The sequence below is a fragment of the Zerene cesonia genome, chromosome 5 (assembly GCF_012273895.1).
Source record: "Zerene cesonia ecotype Mississippi chromosome 5, Zerene_cesonia_1.1, whole genome shotgun sequence".
Taxonomy (NCBI): Eukaryota; Metazoa; Arthropoda; class Insecta; order Lepidoptera; family Pieridae; genus Zerene; species Zerene cesonia.
In genome coordinates this window covers 4,373,329-4,395,488 of record NC_052106.1, presented here as the reverse complement: position 1 = coordinate 4,395,488, position 22,160 = coordinate 4,373,329, and the positions used below count along the sequence as shown (strand labels likewise).

Genomic DNA, 22,160 nt, shown 5'->3' with positions numbered 1-22,160 from the left:
GAGATCATTTAAGTTAATTTACTATGACCAATATCTCCAAGATATTACACATATTTTTTTTAAAGAGTATGGTCTTGTTTTAATGCTCTATACCTTTCTATAAATAAAACTAAATAAACTATTACAAGAAAATAAACAAATGTATGAATATCACTTTTTTTATTTTAGCAATAAAAATTACATCTTACCCTCTTGGGATTAGACATCTTAGTATAAAATAATTTATTCGCTAAATTTAAGAGTATAGGCCTCTTGAAGTTGATGATGAAGAAAGTGAGTAAATGTACACACAGATATTTTGACTTCATAATGTGTGAAGGCCATAAATTTTCCAATACATTTAAAAACTAATGGACGCAGTCAATGCATGTTTTATCTTTTCTTATGTTGAGCTTATAAAAATAAATCAATGTAAATAAATGCATTTAATAATATATATTAACTTTACTGTTTGCTCTAAAATAACTCATTTAATGCATTAGAAAAATTATAGAATGCAAATGATACAGTTTTATATAAATGATTTCTATGTTAGGAGTTCCTTAATCTCATCTTTTTCGGCAGCTTCAATGTATGGTGTACCATCTGGTGTCTTGCCATTTTTAGAAGCACCCTGTAAAGTCAAATAGGAAATTTTAAAAATCCATTTCTACATTTACACATGTTTCAGTGACAATAAAATCTTTGTAACAACAGAGGGAAATATGTATAAACAAGACAGATCCTAACTTATATAACAATGAAGTAATAAACAAGGTTCAACAAATTAACATACAAATAAAATAATTGGGATGTTCAGGTGTGGTATGGTTCACAAAAAAAATATACATATTTTTGGGGTTTACAGTAAATGTAACTAAGATTTTTTACATACTAATTACTGTTTATTTATTTTACATTCCTTTTGAAATACATATTGAAATATATATCTCAATATGTATTTCATAACAATTTTTTTTTAACATTTAATTATACTAAATCACAAGTTTTAGAAAAAGTATAACTAAATCAAAGAGTGGGTGTGTTGAAATTAATATGGCTTGTCAGATGTGGTAGGGCTTTATAAATTACACACAAAATCTTACATGTTTCAATAAGGTTTTCACACAATCGGTATGTCCTTCCCAAATTGCAGCTAAGATCACAGATATGCCATGCTTATCTACCATCTGCAATTAAAACATTATGCAATTATAAAATATAAAAAGAATAACCAAGTAAAATATGAAGTAAAATAACTTAATCAATACGTACATTAGGATCTGCGCCTTTATCTAATAGATAGTTAAGAACAGCAGTCTGTCCATAGTCGGCAGCATAATGAAGCGGTACCCGGCCGTCAATTAAAGCATTGACATCAATTTTCTGCAAAAAAAACCACATATATAAACGGTTTTTATTCACACACAAAAGAGAGTCGGGGGTAACTTATCAGCAACAAATTAATTAGGTAAATCAACAATAACAACAAAGCTATGCCCGGACACAAAAACTAAAGTAGTGAATTTTATGGTTGGCTAGTTAGTCATATCTTACATGTTTTTCTACGATATCCTTAACTTGATCGATGTCGCCATTCTTAATACCCCAAACTAATTCACTCATTATTACACTTTTTAAATTACTTCTGTATATTAATTAAAAATTCTTTCAAGACTGAAGCGATTCTATCAAAATGTAGACTAAAGCAGAAATTCAGGTGACAGCTGAATGATAATTGGAAATATGACAGCAATGACAGTATACAATCAAGTAAACAATGAAATAACAGATAAAAGTATTTTAGGAAACGGTTACGAGTTGCTACCATCGGGACTTCAAAGTTTTAAGCCAAATAGGAATGTATGGTCTCTAATGAAACGAAGGATCGTAATAAAATACGTGTATTTGTGTAGACAATTCTCATTTAATACACCGTTTAATCAACAGCATAAGTCAACAGGCAGCAAAAGTACAAGGAATAGGTTCTTAACAAATAACTGGTATTTGGTAACAACATACCTAGAATATCATTGGACTATGAGTATAATATAGTTTTTGCTCTTTGACTACTACTTAATCTGTGGTAACAATGATCCAGCCGTCATTCATGGCTGTTTAATTTAAAATTTGAAATTTTACGTTCGCGATTCCTTTTTAATACAAAATTGCGAACACTGAGTTAATTAATTTTAAATATATTATAGCTACAATAGGTGGATGGAAAAAATGGAAAAGAAATCAAATAGCATTAAGCATCGAATGGTACGACAGAGAACTAGAGCAATCTGGGTAAATTTAAATATTTGTTATGATATCGAGTTTTACCAAAATAATAAAACAATTTTTTTATACTATGTTGTAAAATGTAATAATTTGGTCTTTCTTTGTTTTTTATTCAGACCTTATTATACCGAGAAATACGACCACTTCTAGAAGAAATTCAAGAAAAGTTAAATAACGCCGAAAATGCGAATGACATTACGAATAATAAAATTTGGAATGTTTACCATCTTTGTAGTGATCAAATAAGGAAATGTGTACTTATCATAATCGAAATTTTAAAGTTTAATGAAGAATTTAAGGCTTATGAAGATGTTCAGGTGAGTCTTTCAACAGAGGAATAATTAAATGTAAAAATAAATATTTATTAAGTCATAGTTACGTTTTTATAACTTAACAACTTGCTCCTATTATCAAACAATGTTATGGCTCATAAACCCTGATAAACTATTCATAAAATTTTTCTGAATTAATCCAATATATAATCGTTAAACAAATTTATTTATATCGCACTAAGGCTTAGAAAAGTTTATGTCCTAATTGATTCTAGTATTTTTACAGGAAAGTTTGCAATGTGTCTATGAGAGGTTGTCATGTTGTCATGAAAAATTAATATCAATAGATGAGTATATTGACAAAATATTGAGTCTATCGGATGTTTGCACTGGAGGTGATGACTCTATTGTATTAAATAAAATGTATTTTGTGAATTGGATTGACCAAACCTTTGAAGTTCTTAATAATCTGTCAAATGTTGTATATAGAAATGCTTGTAAAACAACAGAAGAGGAATATGATGTATGGCAAAATGAGGTATACTTAGTCTTTGATTTATTAATATTAGTGTATTAAACAATTGTTTATGTATATTTAAGGTTAATTAATACCTACATTTGTTTGTTATTGTTGGCTTGTATAGAGTAGATGATACTAGAGTCAAAAGATTAGCGAATGGTTTATAAAGTACCATTTACTAGGGGTTTTTTTTCTATTCCTTTAGTTTTTTCCACTTGAAAAATCTTTGGATGCATAGTTTTAACCAATTAATTGTGATTAATTATTAAATTTCTCTAGGATATTGCTATTAGAAATGATTTTGATAAATTAGTAGCCTATCCTAATATTATATATGCAAAAGTTTGTATGGATGGTGTGTGTTTGTTACTCTTTCACACAAAAACTACTGAACCGATTGCAATGAAATGTAGACAGTTGGATTGGAATAATAGAGGCAAGAGGCTGGACGGGAATAAGAGAGGCAACATTCTATCCCAATATTCCTACAGGATATGGACTTACGGGTGAAACTGTGGGGCTTAGCTAGTTACTTATAAATCTTAAGTTAGCCTTGTTTGTTATAAAACTGGTATAATTAATACATTTCCAGCTTGTTACATGTGTGACTGGAATCCACACATGTATAGATGAACTATTGCTCTGTGCAATGACTCTCTGCAAATACTGCCTACCATCAGATCAACTTATTGTCAAAGCCCGATGTCAAGTAGTAAGTTTGAAACAATGAATTACATTAATTTATTTTTTGTTCAAATGCTTAATTTATATGTAAATTCTTTTTAATCAATTCAATAAAATTATGGGAGGTTCTCAAGTAAACTGATATATACTTTTTTAGTTTTGTTACTCAATAACTTATCGACATATATTATCAACTGATTGACATAATTGTCTTTCATGTGGTCCTATTAGAATTAGGATTGCCTCCCCCAGGCCCAATGGTGACCTTATTTCCAGAAAATGATTATGAAATTATTGATATTATGGCATTGATAAGAATTACTTACTACTCTCAATTACTTATTGTATTCTTGTAAGAGGTTAATTGTTTATGTTGTATACAAGAAATGTTTTTAAGTATTTTTTAAATGTTTATAATTTGAATATTATACATTTTTAGGTACTGAGAGAAACAAAAGCTCTACTCGGTGATTTGATAATTGGTGATTTAGACGCCGTATTTCAAGCTTCAAAAGAAACCATAAAAATGCCAATAAAGCCATCTAATATTAATGTTTTAATAGATGTGCTGAAAGATGTTCTTTATGTCTTAGAGACCAATACAAATACAGCATTGCTTGCACTCCTTGTGCATTGTTTTGCATGTAATACCTCACCAGTGGAAATATTAAAGCAGCATTTAATGGGAGGGAATGGTGAAATTTGCAAAGATAAAGACCATGAAGATTGTGAATTTGTTAAAGAGTTTGATTTATATAACGAAAGATTGATGCAAATTGGCTCCTTTGCTATTTCTTGTTCTTCTGACGATCAAAGTAAGTTTAAAGATCAATAAATTGTGTGAATTTGTAAGTGTAATAAGTTCATTGACAATAAGCTTTCCATCCACGATTATGCCTGTTTATAAATAAAAAAAGAATGTTAGTCCCAGGGTTTTACCTACATAGTTCCGGAATAAGAACTACATACAGGGAAGAAAGGACATATCTATCTTGTGTCTCAGACCTTCTTTTACCAAATTTAATTTCAATTGGCAGACAGAGATACTTTTTGTTATAAATGATGATTTTGTTATAAATTATAACAGTGATAGGGATTTCATTGAGGTCTGCTATATATTATTATGCTGTCATTTAATTGCAAAATTTTATCAGGAGTGCTCAATCTTCGCAGTGGGTTAGCAAGCCTTGAGGCTTTGGACCCACACTTAGTTCCTGCTGTAATTGTAGAACCGAAAAGTTTCAATACATCTCTGTTGGTAGACATTTGGAAGAGAGAAGTGAATGAAATAAGAGATAATGTGTTTTTAATTGTTGATCCTTCTGCATTTGTACAGGTATGATGGAATACGCGTTTCTCATATTAAATCGTAAAATTTTTAAATGCTTTTTAATAATGGAAGACTATATATATAAGATATTTTAGACTTAAATTATATATATAGTCTAAAAAGACTTTATATACGTATTTGTTAAAATCTTTTATATTAAATCATATTTATTTGTCTTATGTTTCAGAAAGCGAAACAAATGATTCATCAAAAATTATTGGAAATAATGAAGGAGAGTGCTTATGATAATATAAAAACATGTTCTGTGATTAATATTGGAAGTATAATGAAAGAGTTCTTTGATGTATATCAAACTTGTGAACCTGATGCTTTGCCAGATAAAGACAAATTATTACCTCTTCTTCGAGATTTAAATAAAGGTAAATAATTGAAAATAAAATTGATGATGTCTAGCTTATTTGTTGCTTTTTTTAGAGGCATTATATGTAGTAGAGTAGTGGAGACATATTAAGGTCAATTTAAATATACCATGCCTAGAAAGATATAGTAGATTGCAGTAACTCATTTGTCTCCACTGACTAAATTAACTCTCTATCTATACTGCTTTATAAAATCCCACCCACAGAAAAAAAGAAACAAATTGTCCGCGAAGGTTTGTTACATATGTCACTTAGTAAAGTTGCAGCTTTCCAATGGTGAAAGAATTTTTGAAATCGACCTAGAAGTTTCTTGAAAACCTTTGCAAACATACAAAAGTTTCCTCTTTATGATATAAGAAAACCACCTGTTCGGCCAAGAATCATTGTGATAATACTTCGATAATTGTTTCAGCTCAGCTAGAATGTAAAGTAGTTAGCAATATTCTGAGTTCCGGTGATGATTTCCTATATCCAACAAAAAAGCTCGAAAATAAAGAAGCTACCTATGATCAACTGTTGAAACGTTTGAAACTCTTATATACGATTGTCAATCGCATCAATACTCTCCTCAGTCCAAAAGAGAGCGACGAGCAGCTCTTCGAAGGGGAGCAGAGTAAAATTAAAAGCGATACGCAAACCGTCAACAATTTCAATACATATGTGAATTCTCCGCGAAAAATGATGAACCTGACGAGGAGTCTATTTGGCAGAACAACTAATATACGGTCGTCGACTGCAAAGTTTCCGCTTGCGATTTTAACGAAGAATTTAAAAGTGCGAAAAGATCTGAGTTTCTCCATCAAATTGGACGAACTATGCAACGATGTATCGGGGATTAAGATGCGTAATACGTCGATATTATACCATTCACCAATGAATAATAGATCTTCTTTGCGTAAGGCAGTTCTGAGTAGACATTGTATGAAGACTCCAGAGAGTTTAGATAATGATAGCAACATTGATAATGTTTTCGAGGAAGATTTTATGGATGAAGCGATGAGTTTGCAAATAACGGGTATGTTTTTTCTTTATTTATTGCAATCTAAACCTTTCCGTCGCAAAATCGGTTGATAAGTAATGAGAAAATATATTTTAAGTATATTGAGAATTAATATTGGATAAAGTATAATATAATTCGGAAAGTCTGAAGTTATTATGATAGGTACAAATACATACATAATTATGTTCATTTAAACACCGCAAATGTTTTCTCTGTACCAGTTAAGTGAGTAGATCTTTATTTCATACTTTTCAGATGTTTTAAATGAAATCAACAACCTAACATACACGAGAGCGCGACAATTGAACCTGACTTACGACAACGCGGATTCGGACAAGGATCATTCTAGAAACAATGTGGATTGGGACAAGGATCATTCTAGAAACAATGTTCTGAATATTTCTGTAAATAATGAAACTATTACAAAACGTGTGTGGAATATAACCGTTAATAGTGATTTTTCGAGTGCAAGTCAGCCATCTAATGTAGATACATTGGAGAGAATAAACGATTATAATTTGGTTACTAGCAAGCTGAGTGATCTTAGATCGGTGCAATTGGAAACTAGTTTGTAAGAAAAATTTTTATAACTGAAAAAAATGTTTAAGCGAGGGGGAATGGTCAATAAATTTAAAAATCATGTTTTATTGTGGCTATCCTACACATCTCTTTCTATTTGATGTTGACATCAATTTTATGTACTTGCGTAGTTAAGATGTTGTAACATATTATGTTTTCTAATTAAATTCATAATAGAATAATTGTAAAATAATACTAGATATTATAGGGCTTCCTGAAATTTGTTTTAATTAAAACTAGATTGACGTAGAAAACAATTTCGTTCGTTTATCTTTTTGAGTATAAAAATCGTCTTATTCTAAAATGTCGTAAACCACAAATGACGTCATCCATACAGAGGAATACGTTCTTTTCATTGACCGAAAGCATATCTGCATTTTACCCTATGTACTATATACGTCATCACGTCATTTTTCATTTTAATTTATTTTCTCTTAAAATATGCGATTAAAAATAAAATAAAATATTTTCTGTGGTCACAATAGCATAATTAAAAAATGCTTTATTTCTTTTATGGTCTTATAAAAGTTTAATGTTGTCAATTGTAAGGAAAGAAGCATTTTCTTTTAGTAAGAAATGAAATAATAGTATTTAAGAATATGTGAATGTCTGTTGCAGTCCGTCCGATTAGTATTTTTACTATAATTATATATTTGTTACTGGTATAAAAATGGTATGAGGGGAATAAATTTAATAAAAATAGAAATGTCTTTTATTATTTAATTACCTTGGTAAAAAAGTGCATATGCTAATAAATATGTCTTAATAAAATTATGAAAGCCGTGAAGTTAAGTGGAGATTTTTTATAGAAAAAAAAGTGAATTGAAATATTTGAATTGAAATATAATGTAGAAGGTAACAAAGGTCGGGCAAATAAATTTTTAATAATTAATTTAATATAAACAAATAGTGTTGTTTGTTTGATCGCGATTAACCAAAGAATTACTGGACCGATTTAAAAAATTTGTTCACCCTCGTATATAACGTGATCCCTGATGGTATTACGCGGGCGAAGCCGGGGCGAACAGCTAGTTACAAATAAGTCAGTAAAATCAGTCGGTGAACTTTTTGAACAAATGGTTCTAAATAAAGAAAAGTTATCGGAGTAACACATGTATTCTACGACTAAATAGAAAAAGTTTATTACGAATAACCAAAAAAAAAGTGCACAAGTTTATTGCACTTTCATTTCTAGATCTTACATGACTGAGAAGTGAGACTTGTAATAATTCTCCGTTGTTGTAATATCTACCTAGCTATATTCTAATATACATTATTTTATTAGTAAGTATCTAAATATTAATCAATCACTTAACGGAACGATGATGATAATAAAACAAAATAATTCCTTTCTACTAAAAAGGCCATTTACGTCCCTGAGAGACAGGTATTACCTACTCGAGATAGAACGTCGATTAAATAATTATGGTATAATGAATAATGTTTGGAGAGTACACATGAAAAATGTGTTCAATTGCTTCTTAACAATTAATTGCGTTTAAAAAGTTGTAAAGCTTAGGAATTGTCTTAACCAAATATTAGTTTATTAGTAATAGTACCTACTAGCATAGTATTATGTTATCTGAGGTAATAGTAGGTACCTACGTAATAGTTAAATCAATATATTGTAATAATTAAACCACCTATTTTTTATTTTTAAACATGCACAACACAAGCATTTTAATTCCTAATCGACGTAATAAACTTTTTTTAATTACATATATGGACTCATAAAAAATAGACCTCCATAAACTTAAGTTATAATGCTAAATTTTCCGATCTCTTAACTAAATAAAAATTTAAATTTAAAAATAAATTTGCGTTTACGCGAAAGGTCAAGAGTTAGTTCACTATGAATCAATGTTGATTGGGCGCGCTGGGAACATCTTGTGACAATTTATTTTTATCCACCTGCAAATAATGACTTTTTCTTACTGATTTTATTATAAATATAAAATACAAGCTTTTGCCAGTCGCTTTGCACGCGTTAAACTTGGAGTAGTTTTATTAAATTAACAACAATACTTAAGTATAACATCAATAAATGAACTTGAACCATTATCAATTAAAAAAAAACCCATCAAAATCCGTTGCGTGGTTTTAAAGATTTAAGCGTACATAGGAACATAGGGACTGTAAAAGCGATTTTGTACAATGTAGTGATAAACACGGGTCAGATTTAGTAAACACAACATATTTTTGTTTTATTTATTCATTACTAGCTGCGCCCCGCGGTTTCACCCGCGTAATTCCGTATTCCGTAGGAATATCGGAATAAAAAGTTGCCTATATGTTATTCCAGTTATCCAGCTGTCTACGTACCAAATTTCATTGCAATTGGTTCAGTAGTTTTTACGTGAAAGAGTAACAAACATCCTTACATCCATACTTACAAACTTTCGCATTTATAATATTAATAGGATTCACGTGTCAATGTATTATTATTATTAGTATTCAGTTACAAGTCTAGTATCACAGATAACATAACACTATGGTAGGTATTAAATCGCGTTTCGTTCTTATTAATTTTTGAAAATTTAAACTGGATACTGTTCGCGTAGATAAAATAAAACTGTCAAGCTGGTCCCAGGGCGCCCAATCAGAATTGATTTACAATTTATATGAAACTTACGGTTTCCCGCGATTTTACAGTTGTACTCAAATAACAATTTAACGATGGCTTACTTTATCTTTGTCTGATAAGCATATTATTTATATGTATATAAATAAAAATGAATCGCCTGTTGCTAAGCGTAAATCTCAAGAACGTATCGACCAATTCAGTAATTTTTGTTATTGTTTTTGTTAAAGCACAAGGAAGGTTCTTGTGGGGAGCAATAAAGAAGAGCGGGTGAAGCCGGGGCAGACCACTTGTATTCAAATAAATCTGGGTCTTTTATATCGAATTTCATTTATAATATTGAGTTTTGTTTATTATATCTAGGTATAATATATCGAATGTGAAAAGAAAATCGAAGATTTGATTGTGACGGTTGAGCACGCTTCGAAACGAATTGAGCTGACACTGGGAAAGGTACCACACCTCCACAAAATATCGAATAAGAGATTGGGTGAGCTGCAGGCCAGTAGATATACTTTTCCTCACCCTTCCCAGCCCAGTTCCTTTATTTTCGTCGACAATCCTTCTTTTATCTTTCAGCGGCCCTACCTCTACAAATTTCAGGGGGGGTTGGTGATCGCTTACCACCAGTAAAACGACTAAGCTCAGTTGCCCGCTATAATATAACGTAACAACTCCAAATCGATCGCTTGTAAATTGTAATATCATAGCTTTACAAATAAAATAAATTCCAGTTGTAACATGTGTCGCATTGTAAATAATGTGAGCATTTTTTCCTAACAACAATATAGGTATTAGAAGAGCCTGTCAATCGTAAGATACTAATGGCTCTTTAAATTACACAACTCTTTCAGTATTGAAGTGTTCGGACAACAAAGTGAATACGTTACTCGCGTAATGGAAGCTTTATGAGGTAAAGGTGAAGAATAACAGTTGCATAGTGCTTAGTGTTTGTTTTTGTCCAATTATATTTCTTGCTTGCTATGCTCGGATTGCTTCGATGCTCTGTTGGTTATTAAGTTGATAATAAATTATGATTAGTAATGAATTTGGACCTATTCGATTTAAAAAGAATCTCTAGAATCTATGATTGCATCATTGCTACATAGAATAAAACAAAATCACTCCCCACGTCTCTCTCTATGTATGTATTTATGTATGCTTAGATCTTAAAATTTACGGATTTTGATGGCATTTTCCATAGATAGAGTGATTCAGGAGGAAATTTTATACGTTTCGTAACATCTATTGAACTACTCCGAATATAACGCGTACCAAGCCACGCGCAAAAGCTTGTATTATTATAAAAGTGAAAATAATAATTAAATACATAATCCTATTAAGAAAATACAATAATATATTTTTGTGTCAAAAATGACCGATATTCTGTCTATCTTCTTATTCTATTTCAGCATTATTTGCGAACAGATTCTTGTGCCAGACCGACTCTTTCATTTTGTTAGTCCTAATTGAGGATTAAGCCCTAGAGGGATCAACGTAGGCTTACATTGCTTTATGAAAATATGACTACTTTCTAGATTAACCCCGGCTTAAAACAAATAGGTATCTGTTAAAATAGATTGTCCAATAATATAATTGTTATGTTGTTATACAGAAACCTATATACTTTAATTATTGTGGGTACCGAACATTATAATAACCACTAAATAAACAATATGGCAATAACTCCGAAACCCAGGTATAGAAATTATCTAAATAGGTAGGTACGTTTCCAAGTCGTTAGCTTCGAAAATCTAGTTTTGAATTAGTAACTACATATTTTATCTTTATAAATACATGAAAAAATCTATCATAAAATAAAAACTAAATCATATATGAATCGCTATGAGTTGTGACCTTTAAAGATCGATTCTTAATAGAAATTCAGCCTTGTAAACTTACCTTGTCCAACTATCAATTAAATTGCATTTGTGCATACGGTGTCTCATAAGCTCCTCCCATGGGAACCACGCATGCGTAAAATGTCTTCATAATCTAGTATAAAAGCCAGGACAGGAACGCTTAGTAGCATTCCCGCCAAGATCGCAAAAGTTGAAACAAAAAAGTTGGGGAATTGAGTCATAAAAGTTTTCAGTTTTTGTGCCACTGGATTATTGACGGCGTAAGTATCATGAACACTATTTAAAAATAAGATTATAAGCATATGAATATAATATTTGATTTCATATACTTTTTGAATTTGTGAAAATTACGAGACCGTTAATACGTTCTACAATTAATGATTAAATTATACTTTACATTAAATTGTTATTAAAATATCAATTTTTCCGGTTTAAATAATATTCAGTTAAATTGCTTTTGGTCGCAATCATTGAATTTTAATTTTATAATTAATAAAATTATCTTTAAATGAGAAGAGGGCAGGTTTTATTACATTTTATTAAAAATAGTAGGAAATTAATTTAATCAGATTATCAATGTGAAAATAATAACGTAACTGAAACTTAACTAAATTGAATCAAGATAAAAAGTGCTTATTTTTTCATACATTTGAATATGGAACACAAAATTGTAACTATTCCAAAGTGAAAATTTTATTTTCACATGGAATTTATTGATGTTAAATTAATTACAAAGTTAAAGGCAATCTCAGGATATTCATATGTGTTTATTATAGTAATACTTACATTTATAGTTATATTTTTTAGACATTTCGTATTCAATCAAATCATATTTTACGATTATAAAGTGTAAATTTCATATCCATATCCAGAATTAATTCATCAACTATGCAATGAATAGTGATCAAAGTATTTTTACATGTGTAGTTGAACGCTGTTTTTAATAAAAATATTTCGGTTTTCTAGGATAATCGCAATTATAGCTAAAAAAATAGGTTATTTAATTTACATAACGTATAAATTTTATTTGATTTTTTATGAATAAAAGTTTACACTACTTCAGCGTCTTCATAAATATTTTATTTTACTCATTATAGATGAGACTCGGATACCGGACAAACATGAATAGGCTACGTAGTTGCTTCGTTTTAACCATTTCAGTTATCCTCGCTTATACATCGTATATAACAGAGGTAAGAATTAAAAGAGAGATAAATAATGGACTCAGTGTTTGTATGTTTTATTTCTACAATTATTTACTTTTCTATAGGTTAAGGCACTACCAACCGAAAGCTCATCAAATCCATGGCCTAGTTTCCCTCGCAGAAATGTAGCCGCTCTTGCCAGGGATGGGTATCTCAAAAGCGTTGCTAATGGTTACAAACGAAGTATTTCAACATTAGCCAAGAATGGTATGCTTCCTACTTATAGGGCTCCTTACAGCGATTCAGACAAACCAGAGCAAGAAGATGAAGAATCGCACGAAAAGAGAAACTTAGCGTCTATAGCCCGCCTTCGAAGTTATTCGGCAATGAAGAGGAACATCCAAGCATTGGCTAGAGATGGCTTCCGCTTTGGAAGAACCCAATACGGTCAGCCAAATGATAAACGTAACATTGCTGCTCTGGCACGAAATGGATTGATTCATAAACGGGACGAATTAGCGGGAGACGAATATTATTATCCATTTTACCAGAACTCTGTGCCACCGCTCTCCGAAATGGATGGGCCGCTTGACTTCAACGAAATATACGATTATCAACAATCCATCAATCCAGATGTATATCCACCATTGCAACAAGTATTCAAAAGAAGCGACGCCGCATCAATTGATTACATGAATAAATTTGAGAACGATGCTGACGATGCTAATTGGTACTTTAAAAGAGGAGTAGTTGGTATGCCCGTACATGGATTATATCGACCGATGTTCATTGATTCCAATAGCCCAAGAAACAAACGATCAATTTTTTCAATTCCCGATGTAATTGATCGTAATGATATTACCCTGGATACCGAGGATTACGACACTGGCAATGATGATAAGCGATCTGTTGGTGAGTTAACAATTGTAAATTGAAAATTTTTCTTCGGATTTAAAAACACAGTTAATTAAGATACGATTACTTTTACAGATGAAGAGATGCTTGAAAATTTCGAAAAACGTCATATTGGTTCCTTAGCTCGGTTAGGTTGGTTACCGTCATTTAGATATTCGGGTGGACGGTACAGTAGGTCTGGAAGGGGTCGATTTCTATTCCCTAATCAGATGGAAAGGTTAAAAATTCGGTGACACTATAGTTATTGATGTATAAATGTTAAAATATATGTTTGTTAGGACTAAGTGTTGGCTTCTTACTGTGCTTTTCATTAGGAGGCAAAATGCAACAAAAAATAGTGAGCATGAAAAAAGTTTGTGTTCACGTTGTTTTAATTTTAAAATAAATAATAACCGACTTCAAAGCGATATACTAATAAACATAAAAATGACAATAAATGGAATTCACAATAATTGGCATTTTTTACGGTATATTGAGGTCGGTTAAAACATAAATCTGCACCGTAGTCATCGTATTGCGTTTTAGTGTTTAGACGAATTAGATAAACGTTTAGACTGATACATAAATGTTTGACTATCGAAGGTATCGCATGGTCGACTTGGTGTTTAGAGCTTATTCGAAACAGTTTTTATGTCATAAACGTCTATTAGTTTGTGATGTCTATGTCAGACAAATCATTGATTTAGAATCTATAATTAAAATGAATTTATTTTACAGGAAGCATTCCTATGACGAGAATTTCGGGTCTCGGTAAGTGTGGTGACGTTTAACGTAAAAATGTTATGTAAGAAAAAAAATATTGCGCAATGTTTTAAATATTTTTTAAATGATTTATTCAAACAAATGTTCACATTGTATATCGTATAATCCCGTATTATTTTTTGCGAATCATCTTCGTAATTAAACTTCATAATTAAGTATCTTTCGTATTTTGTTGTATCCAAAATCATTTTTTAACAGAGATCGTTTAAAACATTTGACCACAATCAACAAAATGTAAAAAAAGATTTTGTGCCCGTTCCAGAAATCATTTACAATCCTTTGTTTTAAATGAGTCTTGTCTATTTTAGGGAATATCTCGTTGATTCCGAAGCTAGCACACTCGTCGATCCAAACGACGCCGACATACCGTCGCCGCCAGTATCTGCTCACTCGCACCCGACCGGCCGGTACCTCCACAGAACGCTAAACGACCTCCCCAACGATATCCCCAACTCAATGTCTTCCGCCACATCACACGCGAAACCTTCCACCGATCCATTCACCAAAAACCGCTGGCCACACAATAAAGCAGCACCAAAGTTCTACTACTTTCGATCGCTGAAAGTGCCATACCATTCGTCAGGAAAACGATATCTATTACTACCCGCGGTAGACAATATCCTCTTGAGGAAAACCTACAACAATAGTTTGCCGAGCCGACGTAAAAATCAGTAGCTATGCCGCTGTCCGCTGGGTGAAGCTAAGATGCGATCGCCTTAAGAAGTTAAAGGGAGCACAAAATAATTTTTCGATTTGCACACAAATAGGAAGATAATTGAAGTGCTCACTTTTACTTCTTGTCACTAATATCTTATTCACGCCAACGGATATTTTGGAAATATATTAATATTGTATATTAAAACACAATATCATAACGGGATCATGGATCAAAATTAAAATAGACAATAAAGTAGATAATAATTATTTTCTCAATGTTGTGATTATGACCTAATATTACGTTCAGATTTAAGCTAGCGCTAAAGCTAAGCGGTTATCGGGTCCCTTTTTTATATAACGACTTTGGCCAGCTCACGACTTACTACGGATTTTAATAAATAATAAAAAATACTTAAGTTAGGATTTGAGAATGTTGTCAATCGCAAATATTAAATAAATTTAGATAGATTTAATGTAAAACATTGATATTCCTTTGTAATAAATAAATATTTCTGTGTTATTAAAAAAAAAAAATTACACAATCTTCTAATGAACAACAACATACTTGAAGTGGGTAACGTATATTGTAAAACTTAAAGATTTGTCTTTGTAAAGAGTTGTCTCTTTGTTGACTAGAATTAGCTGTGTTTGACAAATAATTATGTACTTGAATGTTTAAATCTAATACATTTGAAGCTTTATTCTAACTTCTCTTCGAACTCTACGACAATAAATTTAATTTAGGAGACCACAAATGATAATAAATTATACTGTAGACTCTTCTGAATTATCTTATTGTATTTTAACTTATAGTACAATTTATGTATCCTAGATAATATTTTTATCTCCAACTATTGTTATTATTTTACTGTAAATAAATGGAATATCACAATTTAGCTGTCTTTTATCTCTATGTATATTAGACAATCCAAACAAAGTATTTAGATATAAATTCTAGATTATTCATCTACCTGTATTAACAATTATACCACATTTTCATAACGACATTTAAGAACTTCGAAAAAAATTTATGGTGATTTAAAATTTCAATTAGTTTTCGTCAAATTAATATTATTATCACAGAACAATACAGCTGTATCTGTAACAAATTGGAGTATTTAAAAATAAAAAAATAAAAAACACAGTTCAATAAGTACACACTTTTAATGCTTTGGTTTTAATGAATAAATAAACAACTCGACATTAATCGGGATATGTGGAGATTGGATCAAATTCTGAAACAAAATTAAATAATGAAGTATTTCAAGTTAATTTCCTATTTTCCTTACAAATACAACAACGAGTTTGTGACATTTTATAATTCGTTGTATGCATAACTAGCTGTTGAGCGCAGCTACGACCGCAGCTACGCGCGGTCCTAATAATTTTTCATCACCTATTTTACTCCCTCGGGGCAGAATTTATCAAAATCCTTAGCGGATGCCTAAGTCATTACATTTATCTGTGTTCCAAATTTCAGCCCGATCCGTCCAGTGGTTTGGGTTGGGCGTTGATAGATCACTATATCAATCAGTGAAAGTCACCTTTGAGTTTTATATATTATATTTAGTTTTATATATTTTAGATATGAAATTAAAATTTAAAAACCCCCTGACGTTGCAGACCCTATTTTGTGCTGTCGGCAATCTTGAATTTGAAATTTGACACAGTACATAATATTTTACTAGTGAAGCTCTTTCATTGATACTCATATATGGTGTAGTGTAGAAAATATATTTAATCCGCCATGTTGTTGTGGCCACCATCTCTGACCGATTCAAGATCAATAATAATTCATAGCTAAGTTCCACCGCAAGGAAACTGGATTTCAAATGAAAAAAAAACAGCATCGAAATCGGGTCATCTGTTTCAGGTCTACGAAGATACAGACAGACAGACATCGATGTTAAACTTGTAGCATCCCTCTTTTTTCGTCGGAGGATGAAATTGTAATTTTAATAAATATTTTTTAAAAATTACTTTTCGGTAGTTGCACTGAAAATAATTAACCTTATAGAAAGGATAAAATCACGCGTGAATTACAAGCATTACCTAGTTAATTTCATCATAACCCATTTATATCCACTGCTGGAACACAGGCCTCCTTTGAGGGCTAGTTAATTTAGTATTAAGGAAATGCATGTAATGAACAACCAATCAACATTTTAAGTAAATTACAAATAACAAAGGGAACAGACTAAATTGACTTATTAGATGCACGTGTAAAATCTACGTTCGAACACATTGAAACGGGGTCAAAGGTTACCTATTAAGACTTTATGCGGATGCTGTCCCATTACACGAGGAACTAGGCGAAGATGCACAATGGCCGTTATCGCAGTAAGGCAGGAAGATACCACAGTTGCGGCTGATGCTCACGTTATTGGGTAAACAGACTCTCACTGTGCTGCAGCCGGAGCAGGTGAATCCGGGCTGGAAAACAACACATAGCTCAAAAAAAATCTTATAGAAAAAAAAATACGGGACCAAATTAGACATTTTTGCCTTTTAGAATACTCATGAACCTCTCATACATCTATACCTATATTAAAGAGCTGGGTAGCTTGTTTAATTATTTATCTAAGGAACAGCTGGTTCTAATGAAAAAAAAAAATAGTATTAGTAGTACATAGGCTATATAACGAGAAAAGCAAAGTACAAAATCACACTACGATCAAAAGATATTATGGGTAATAATGTAAAATTTTGCAAATACAAAATCTACTTATAGACCTACACGTGAAAGACGATGACGTTTCGGGTACAACTTTTAACTCTCAGTCTTTTTAGTCACAAATATCCCACCAAAAAAATTTCATGTAACATATTGTCACGACGACTATAATAATTAAGTAAAATTAAATTATACATAATAATTAAAAATTATATAAGATCTCATGTTGCCAAGCTTCTGAATCTTCACGGCCTAACTTCACAAATTCTACACATCAGTAAAAATCTATGGCTTCGCCGTTTCGCTACCGTCGTGGAGGTGATGCAAATATTTAGTTTATGAAGTAAATAACGAAACAGCCAAGTCATATATTTTTACTGATACATCTTGGCGGGGGTACTGCCGTGCCGGTTACGTTATATGCATACCTCAGTAGTATAGTTACAAGAACCCATCGATGGCAAGAAGGAAAATGGGGATCTGGGTGAGCGAGGTCGGTTATTATCCCTTGTGTCGTTGGCCAATCGTCCCCAAGAAAAGCCTAATGACCATTTTCTATTTCCATCGTTATCTCCACCTGTTCCTTGTTCCTGTTGTTCTGCCAATATGAAATGAATAGCGAGCTGAAAGTAGTCAAAGGGTTCTATAATAAAATTAAAATATTTTAGATTATTTTTAAGAATAATATTTTAAGAACTTACATCAAAGAAAACAGATTTTAGATTATATTTTGATTGAGGATTTATTATAAAAATTATAACAAACTGATAAAAAATTATAGAGCCTTATTCTGTACCAATATTCTGAATTCCAAAACATAATGATAAATAAGCTTCTATTTCGAAGTTAATTGAAAAACCAGGGATTTTTTTTAAACCACACTCAAGATACTTAGGCTCGAAAGCGTCTAAGCGTAAACTAAATCAATATATTTTTTAATTAATATCTGACATTTTAATTAAAACAAAGACTTACCAAAGCGGTTAATACATAAATATATATGTTACCGGCGGCCATGTTGCACGTGGATGGTTCTTCTTGGAGACTAAACGGAAGTCGAATGTGTATTTCATGATGAGACTCATATTATATAGCAGGGAAACATAATGTATTCGATTAGCATGTAGGGCTGCACTAGAAATTTATTATTAAATAATAAACACATTAATCTTTTAATAAGAAAATTTTGGATGCATCATTTTTGTTTTTCATCAATTGGTAATCTAATGATTAAGAATCTTTTAACGAAGTCAAAACTCAAGTATCCCATAGGATACTAATAACTCATAGAGTTATTAGTAGGAAATAGTAGTAAATAACTTGTTTATAGTCTTTACTTACAAGGACACAATAACTTATAACATCTCATCGTAAGCTACTTTTCCCGAGAACGGCTTAAAGCGTTTGAGTAGCCGATAGTTACAATAAATAGAGTTTAGTTCGAATGTGATATTTTGTTATCAGTAAGCCACTCATCTGGGAGTTCGCCTGATGGTCTGCTTTCACCACCGCCCATGAATATTCGCAGAGGTAGTGCCTCTTCTAAAGCGCTCGCTCGCTTTTAATGGAAAAGGGGTAAGTAGGGGTTATCTAGTTGTATAGATTTTATTATATTATGCCTCTCGCTCGGGTTAGTTAGACTGACTCGAAAACAAAGAAGAAAAAAGGTGTCTTCTACACACTCTTAAAATTCAGTCTTTTGTAAGTGAAACAATTTCTAAAATCGTTCAAGTAGTTATTGGTTTTTATCCCATAATATACACATAAAAAACACAAATTACACGTATTATGAATTTGTTAAGATAATGAACACGAAAAAAAATTAAAATTAGGTTATTAAACCTACCGATTTCAAAATTTTATTGCATAGTTAAAAATTCACAAAAGGAAACAGACAAATTCAGCAATAAATAAATTTTTATAATAAAGTGTATGCTTGATATGATATTTGAAAAATATATATATATATCCTATCCTACTAATATTATAAATGCGAAAATTTGTAAGGATGTGTGTGTGTTTGTTGCTCTTTCACGCAAAGACTACTGAACCGATTGCAATGAAATTTGGTACATAGACAGCTGGACAACTGGAGTAACATGTAGGTAACATTTTATCCCGATATTCCTACGGGATATGGACTTACGCGGGTAAAACCGCGGGGCGCAGCTAGTTAAAATATAAATGAAGATAGCTTGATCATGAAGCATATTAGTTCGAAAATTGTTAATAAATATTTCTCATATTATACCAATTTATATAAATAAATGTTAACATCACCATGAATGTTTATCCAAGAATTACATTTACATAATTGACATGATAACAATTTGATTTTCCTCAAAGGCATAGAAATGCTTTCAGTGCAATATTGCATCAACCTATTATTATTACGGTTATTGTTTGTCTACTATAGCACAATGTAGGAAATCGTGAGTTTGATATTATAATGCAAATATATTCATATACGATATTATAAATAACATCGATTTAAGATCTCAAGTAATGGAGAAAGTACTCACTCTAATATCTGAGTTTACATGTGTAACGATTAAATCAACTTATATAAAAAACAAACCCAATACGGAAAAAATAATATTGATAATGTTCATTGGAACCACAACTGAAAATAACGTTATATTGTATTAAAAAATAAAATTGTAGGTGACTAGATAAGTCCTATTAATCAGTAATCACAAAGTGAATCACAAGTATCAAAACAAAAGAGAAAAGAAATAGTTTAATTAAAACCTAAATCACTTTTAAGTTGACAGAATTAGATCAAATTGGATCACATTCAGGTTTCACAGGGATCATAGAAACACAAAGAAAAAGAAAGAAAAAAAAAAAGAAAAAGAAAAAGGAAAAATTTGAGTCGAAACTTTTGTCGTAACAAACAAAAATACAGTCGAATTGAGAACCTCATTCGTTTTTGGGAACGTCGGTTAAGAGCTTAATTAGAAATGTCTAGGTATATGTCTATTCAACATGTGGGTACATCCTTTCAATATAACGCACCCACATCCTCGGAAGTCTGTCCCTTGTCAGACAGGTTCGTAATGAATGAAATTGGTTTGAAAAAATATAAAAATATTGCTTCCTGAAGGTTCCTTCATCATTATTTTATTTATTTATTTAGTCTTTATTGCTTTAAAACAAAACAACTAAAAAAAAAACTACTAAAATTACTGTCTAAACAATGGCACTATATTCGCGCCATTTCTTTGAGACAAGCAGAAATTAGATAAAGGAGAGAAGTAGAACAGAGCATAGATATTATTATATTTATAGTTTGTCGTATTCGAAAGATTAAATAAAATATATACAATACTATGAATAATTACACATGTAAATTAATACAATAAATAAAATATGTATTCACAATAGTATACGAAGAAGTAATTAAATATATAAAGGGATATATAAGGTTTAAAACAATATAGATTAATTAACTTCGATGGAGCACATTTGTATATTTATACTTTTAATATAGTATTATATTAATCTGTATTGATACTGTATAAAATACACTAGACTTGAACTTCACTTGCCATTTCAGGACACGCCCAATACGATAGCAATACACAATATCAATCAATAAAACTTAACTACATGAAATACTGAATAATTACTTGCATATATCATAAACGTAGAACTAAAAATAAATTAAAGTATATATGCTTACTCGCGAGTTCACTCGTGGGACAATGAAATGAATCATCTGTTTCGTCCGCTGCATTTATGATGCGGATTGCTCTTACAAGGGTGCTTTGGCGGGAAGATTAGTAGCTGTGGGTATCAGCAGCAGAGGCAAGTTGTGCCGCCACGCTGTTCAGTTTGGAACGTAAGAACTTAGACATTCCAGTGTATTGAGTTATGTTCTGTATTTTTTACACATTACAGTTCTATAGCGTTATAGATATGAAATTATATAACTTTTTATTGGCCCAGTAGGAGATATATTTTTTTTGTAAATAATCTCTAACTTCGTTTTTCATATTAGTAAAGGTGTCTAAGGTCATATGATAATATTGCCTTGATTTATTTATGAACTTTATAAAAACATATCTTTAAACACAAACAGAAATAAAACTTCGACAAAAAACACTCTCTTGTAATAATTATAGGAGAAATTATCTAATAATGAAATTGAAAAAACAAAGCGTATTAATTAAATTACAATTTTAATAAACCCGACCCAATTTTGTGTTGTGATAGTTTACTAGTAACCCTTTTTTATAGCTACCCTTATCGAGGGAGCTGTGAAGATATATAACATTATGTTAAATTGTGGCGACCGTCATTTTGACCGATTTTCATCAAAAATAGCTAGGGATAACGGCAAAAATACTGGCTTTCAAATGAATAGACCGCATCGTAATCTGTTCATCCCTTTGAAATACGATGCCGATGCAGACAGACATCGACGTCAAACTTGAAACTTATTACACCCCTTTTGTGTAGGGGCTTAAAAAGGAAGGATGGTAAAATAAAAATAAAATAAAAGATGAAAGCCTTTGCTAAGTAATTTATT

The 22,160-nt window shown here is 31.1% G+C and overlaps 4 protein-coding genes across 4 annotated transcripts; 2 read left to right on the top strand and 2 right to left on the bottom strand.

Moving 5' to 3' along the window:
* Nucleotides 1–204: 204 nt before the first annotated feature.
* Nucleotides 205–1,727, bottom strand: LOC119839914 (myotrophin-like). Its single transcript, XM_038366350.1, has 4 exons — nt 1,537–1,727; nt 1,255–1,365; nt 1,086–1,169; nt 205–613 (listed from the first exon to the last, which is right to left on the bottom strand). The coding sequence occupies exons 1-4, from the start codon at nt 1,603–1,605 to the stop codon at nt 527–529; spliced, it is 351 nt and encodes a 116-aa protein (XP_038222278.1). The 5' UTR covers nt 1,606–1,727; the 3' UTR covers nt 205–526.
* A 410-nt stretch (nt 1,728–2,137) lies between these two features.
* LOC119839911 (serendipity locus protein alpha) lies at nt 2,138–7,732 on the top strand. Its single transcript, XM_038366348.1, has 9 exons — nt 2,138–2,271; nt 2,382–2,582; nt 2,824–3,075; nt 3,650–3,769; nt 4,181–4,556; nt 4,896–5,077; nt 5,259–5,451; nt 5,864–6,466; nt 6,707–7,732. The coding sequence occupies exons 1-9, from the start codon at nt 2,200–2,202 to the stop codon at nt 7,024–7,026; spliced, it is 2,319 nt and encodes a 772-aa protein (XP_038222276.1). The 5' UTR covers nt 2,138–2,199; the 3' UTR covers nt 7,027–7,732.
* A 3,914-nt stretch (nt 7,733–11,646) lies between these two features.
* LOC119840009 (neuropeptide-like precursor 1) lies at nt 11,647–15,266 on the top strand. The gene is made up of 6 exons (XM_038366494.1): nt 11,647–11,733; nt 12,571–12,666; nt 12,744–13,530; nt 13,609–13,750; nt 14,251–14,283; nt 14,604–15,266. The coding sequence occupies exons 2-6, from the start codon at nt 12,571–12,573 to the stop codon at nt 14,968–14,970; spliced, it is 1,425 nt and encodes a 474-aa protein (XP_038222422.1). The 5' UTR covers nt 11,647–11,733; the 3' UTR covers nt 14,971–15,266.
* Nucleotides 15,267–16,097: 831 nt separating this feature from the next.
* LOC119840033 lies at nt 16,098–18,729 on the bottom strand. Its single transcript, XM_038366526.1, has 4 exons — nt 18,602–18,729; nt 18,055–18,249; nt 17,219–17,385; nt 16,098–16,187 (listed from the first exon to the last, which is right to left on the bottom strand). Exons 1-3 carry the CDS (start codon nt 18,641–18,643, stop codon nt 17,230–17,232), a joined length of 393 nt encoding a protein of 130 aa, XP_038222454.1. The 5' UTR covers nt 18,644–18,729; the 3' UTR covers nt 16,098–16,187; nt 17,219–17,229.
* Between the last annotated feature and the right edge of the window lie 3,431 nt (nt 18,730–22,160).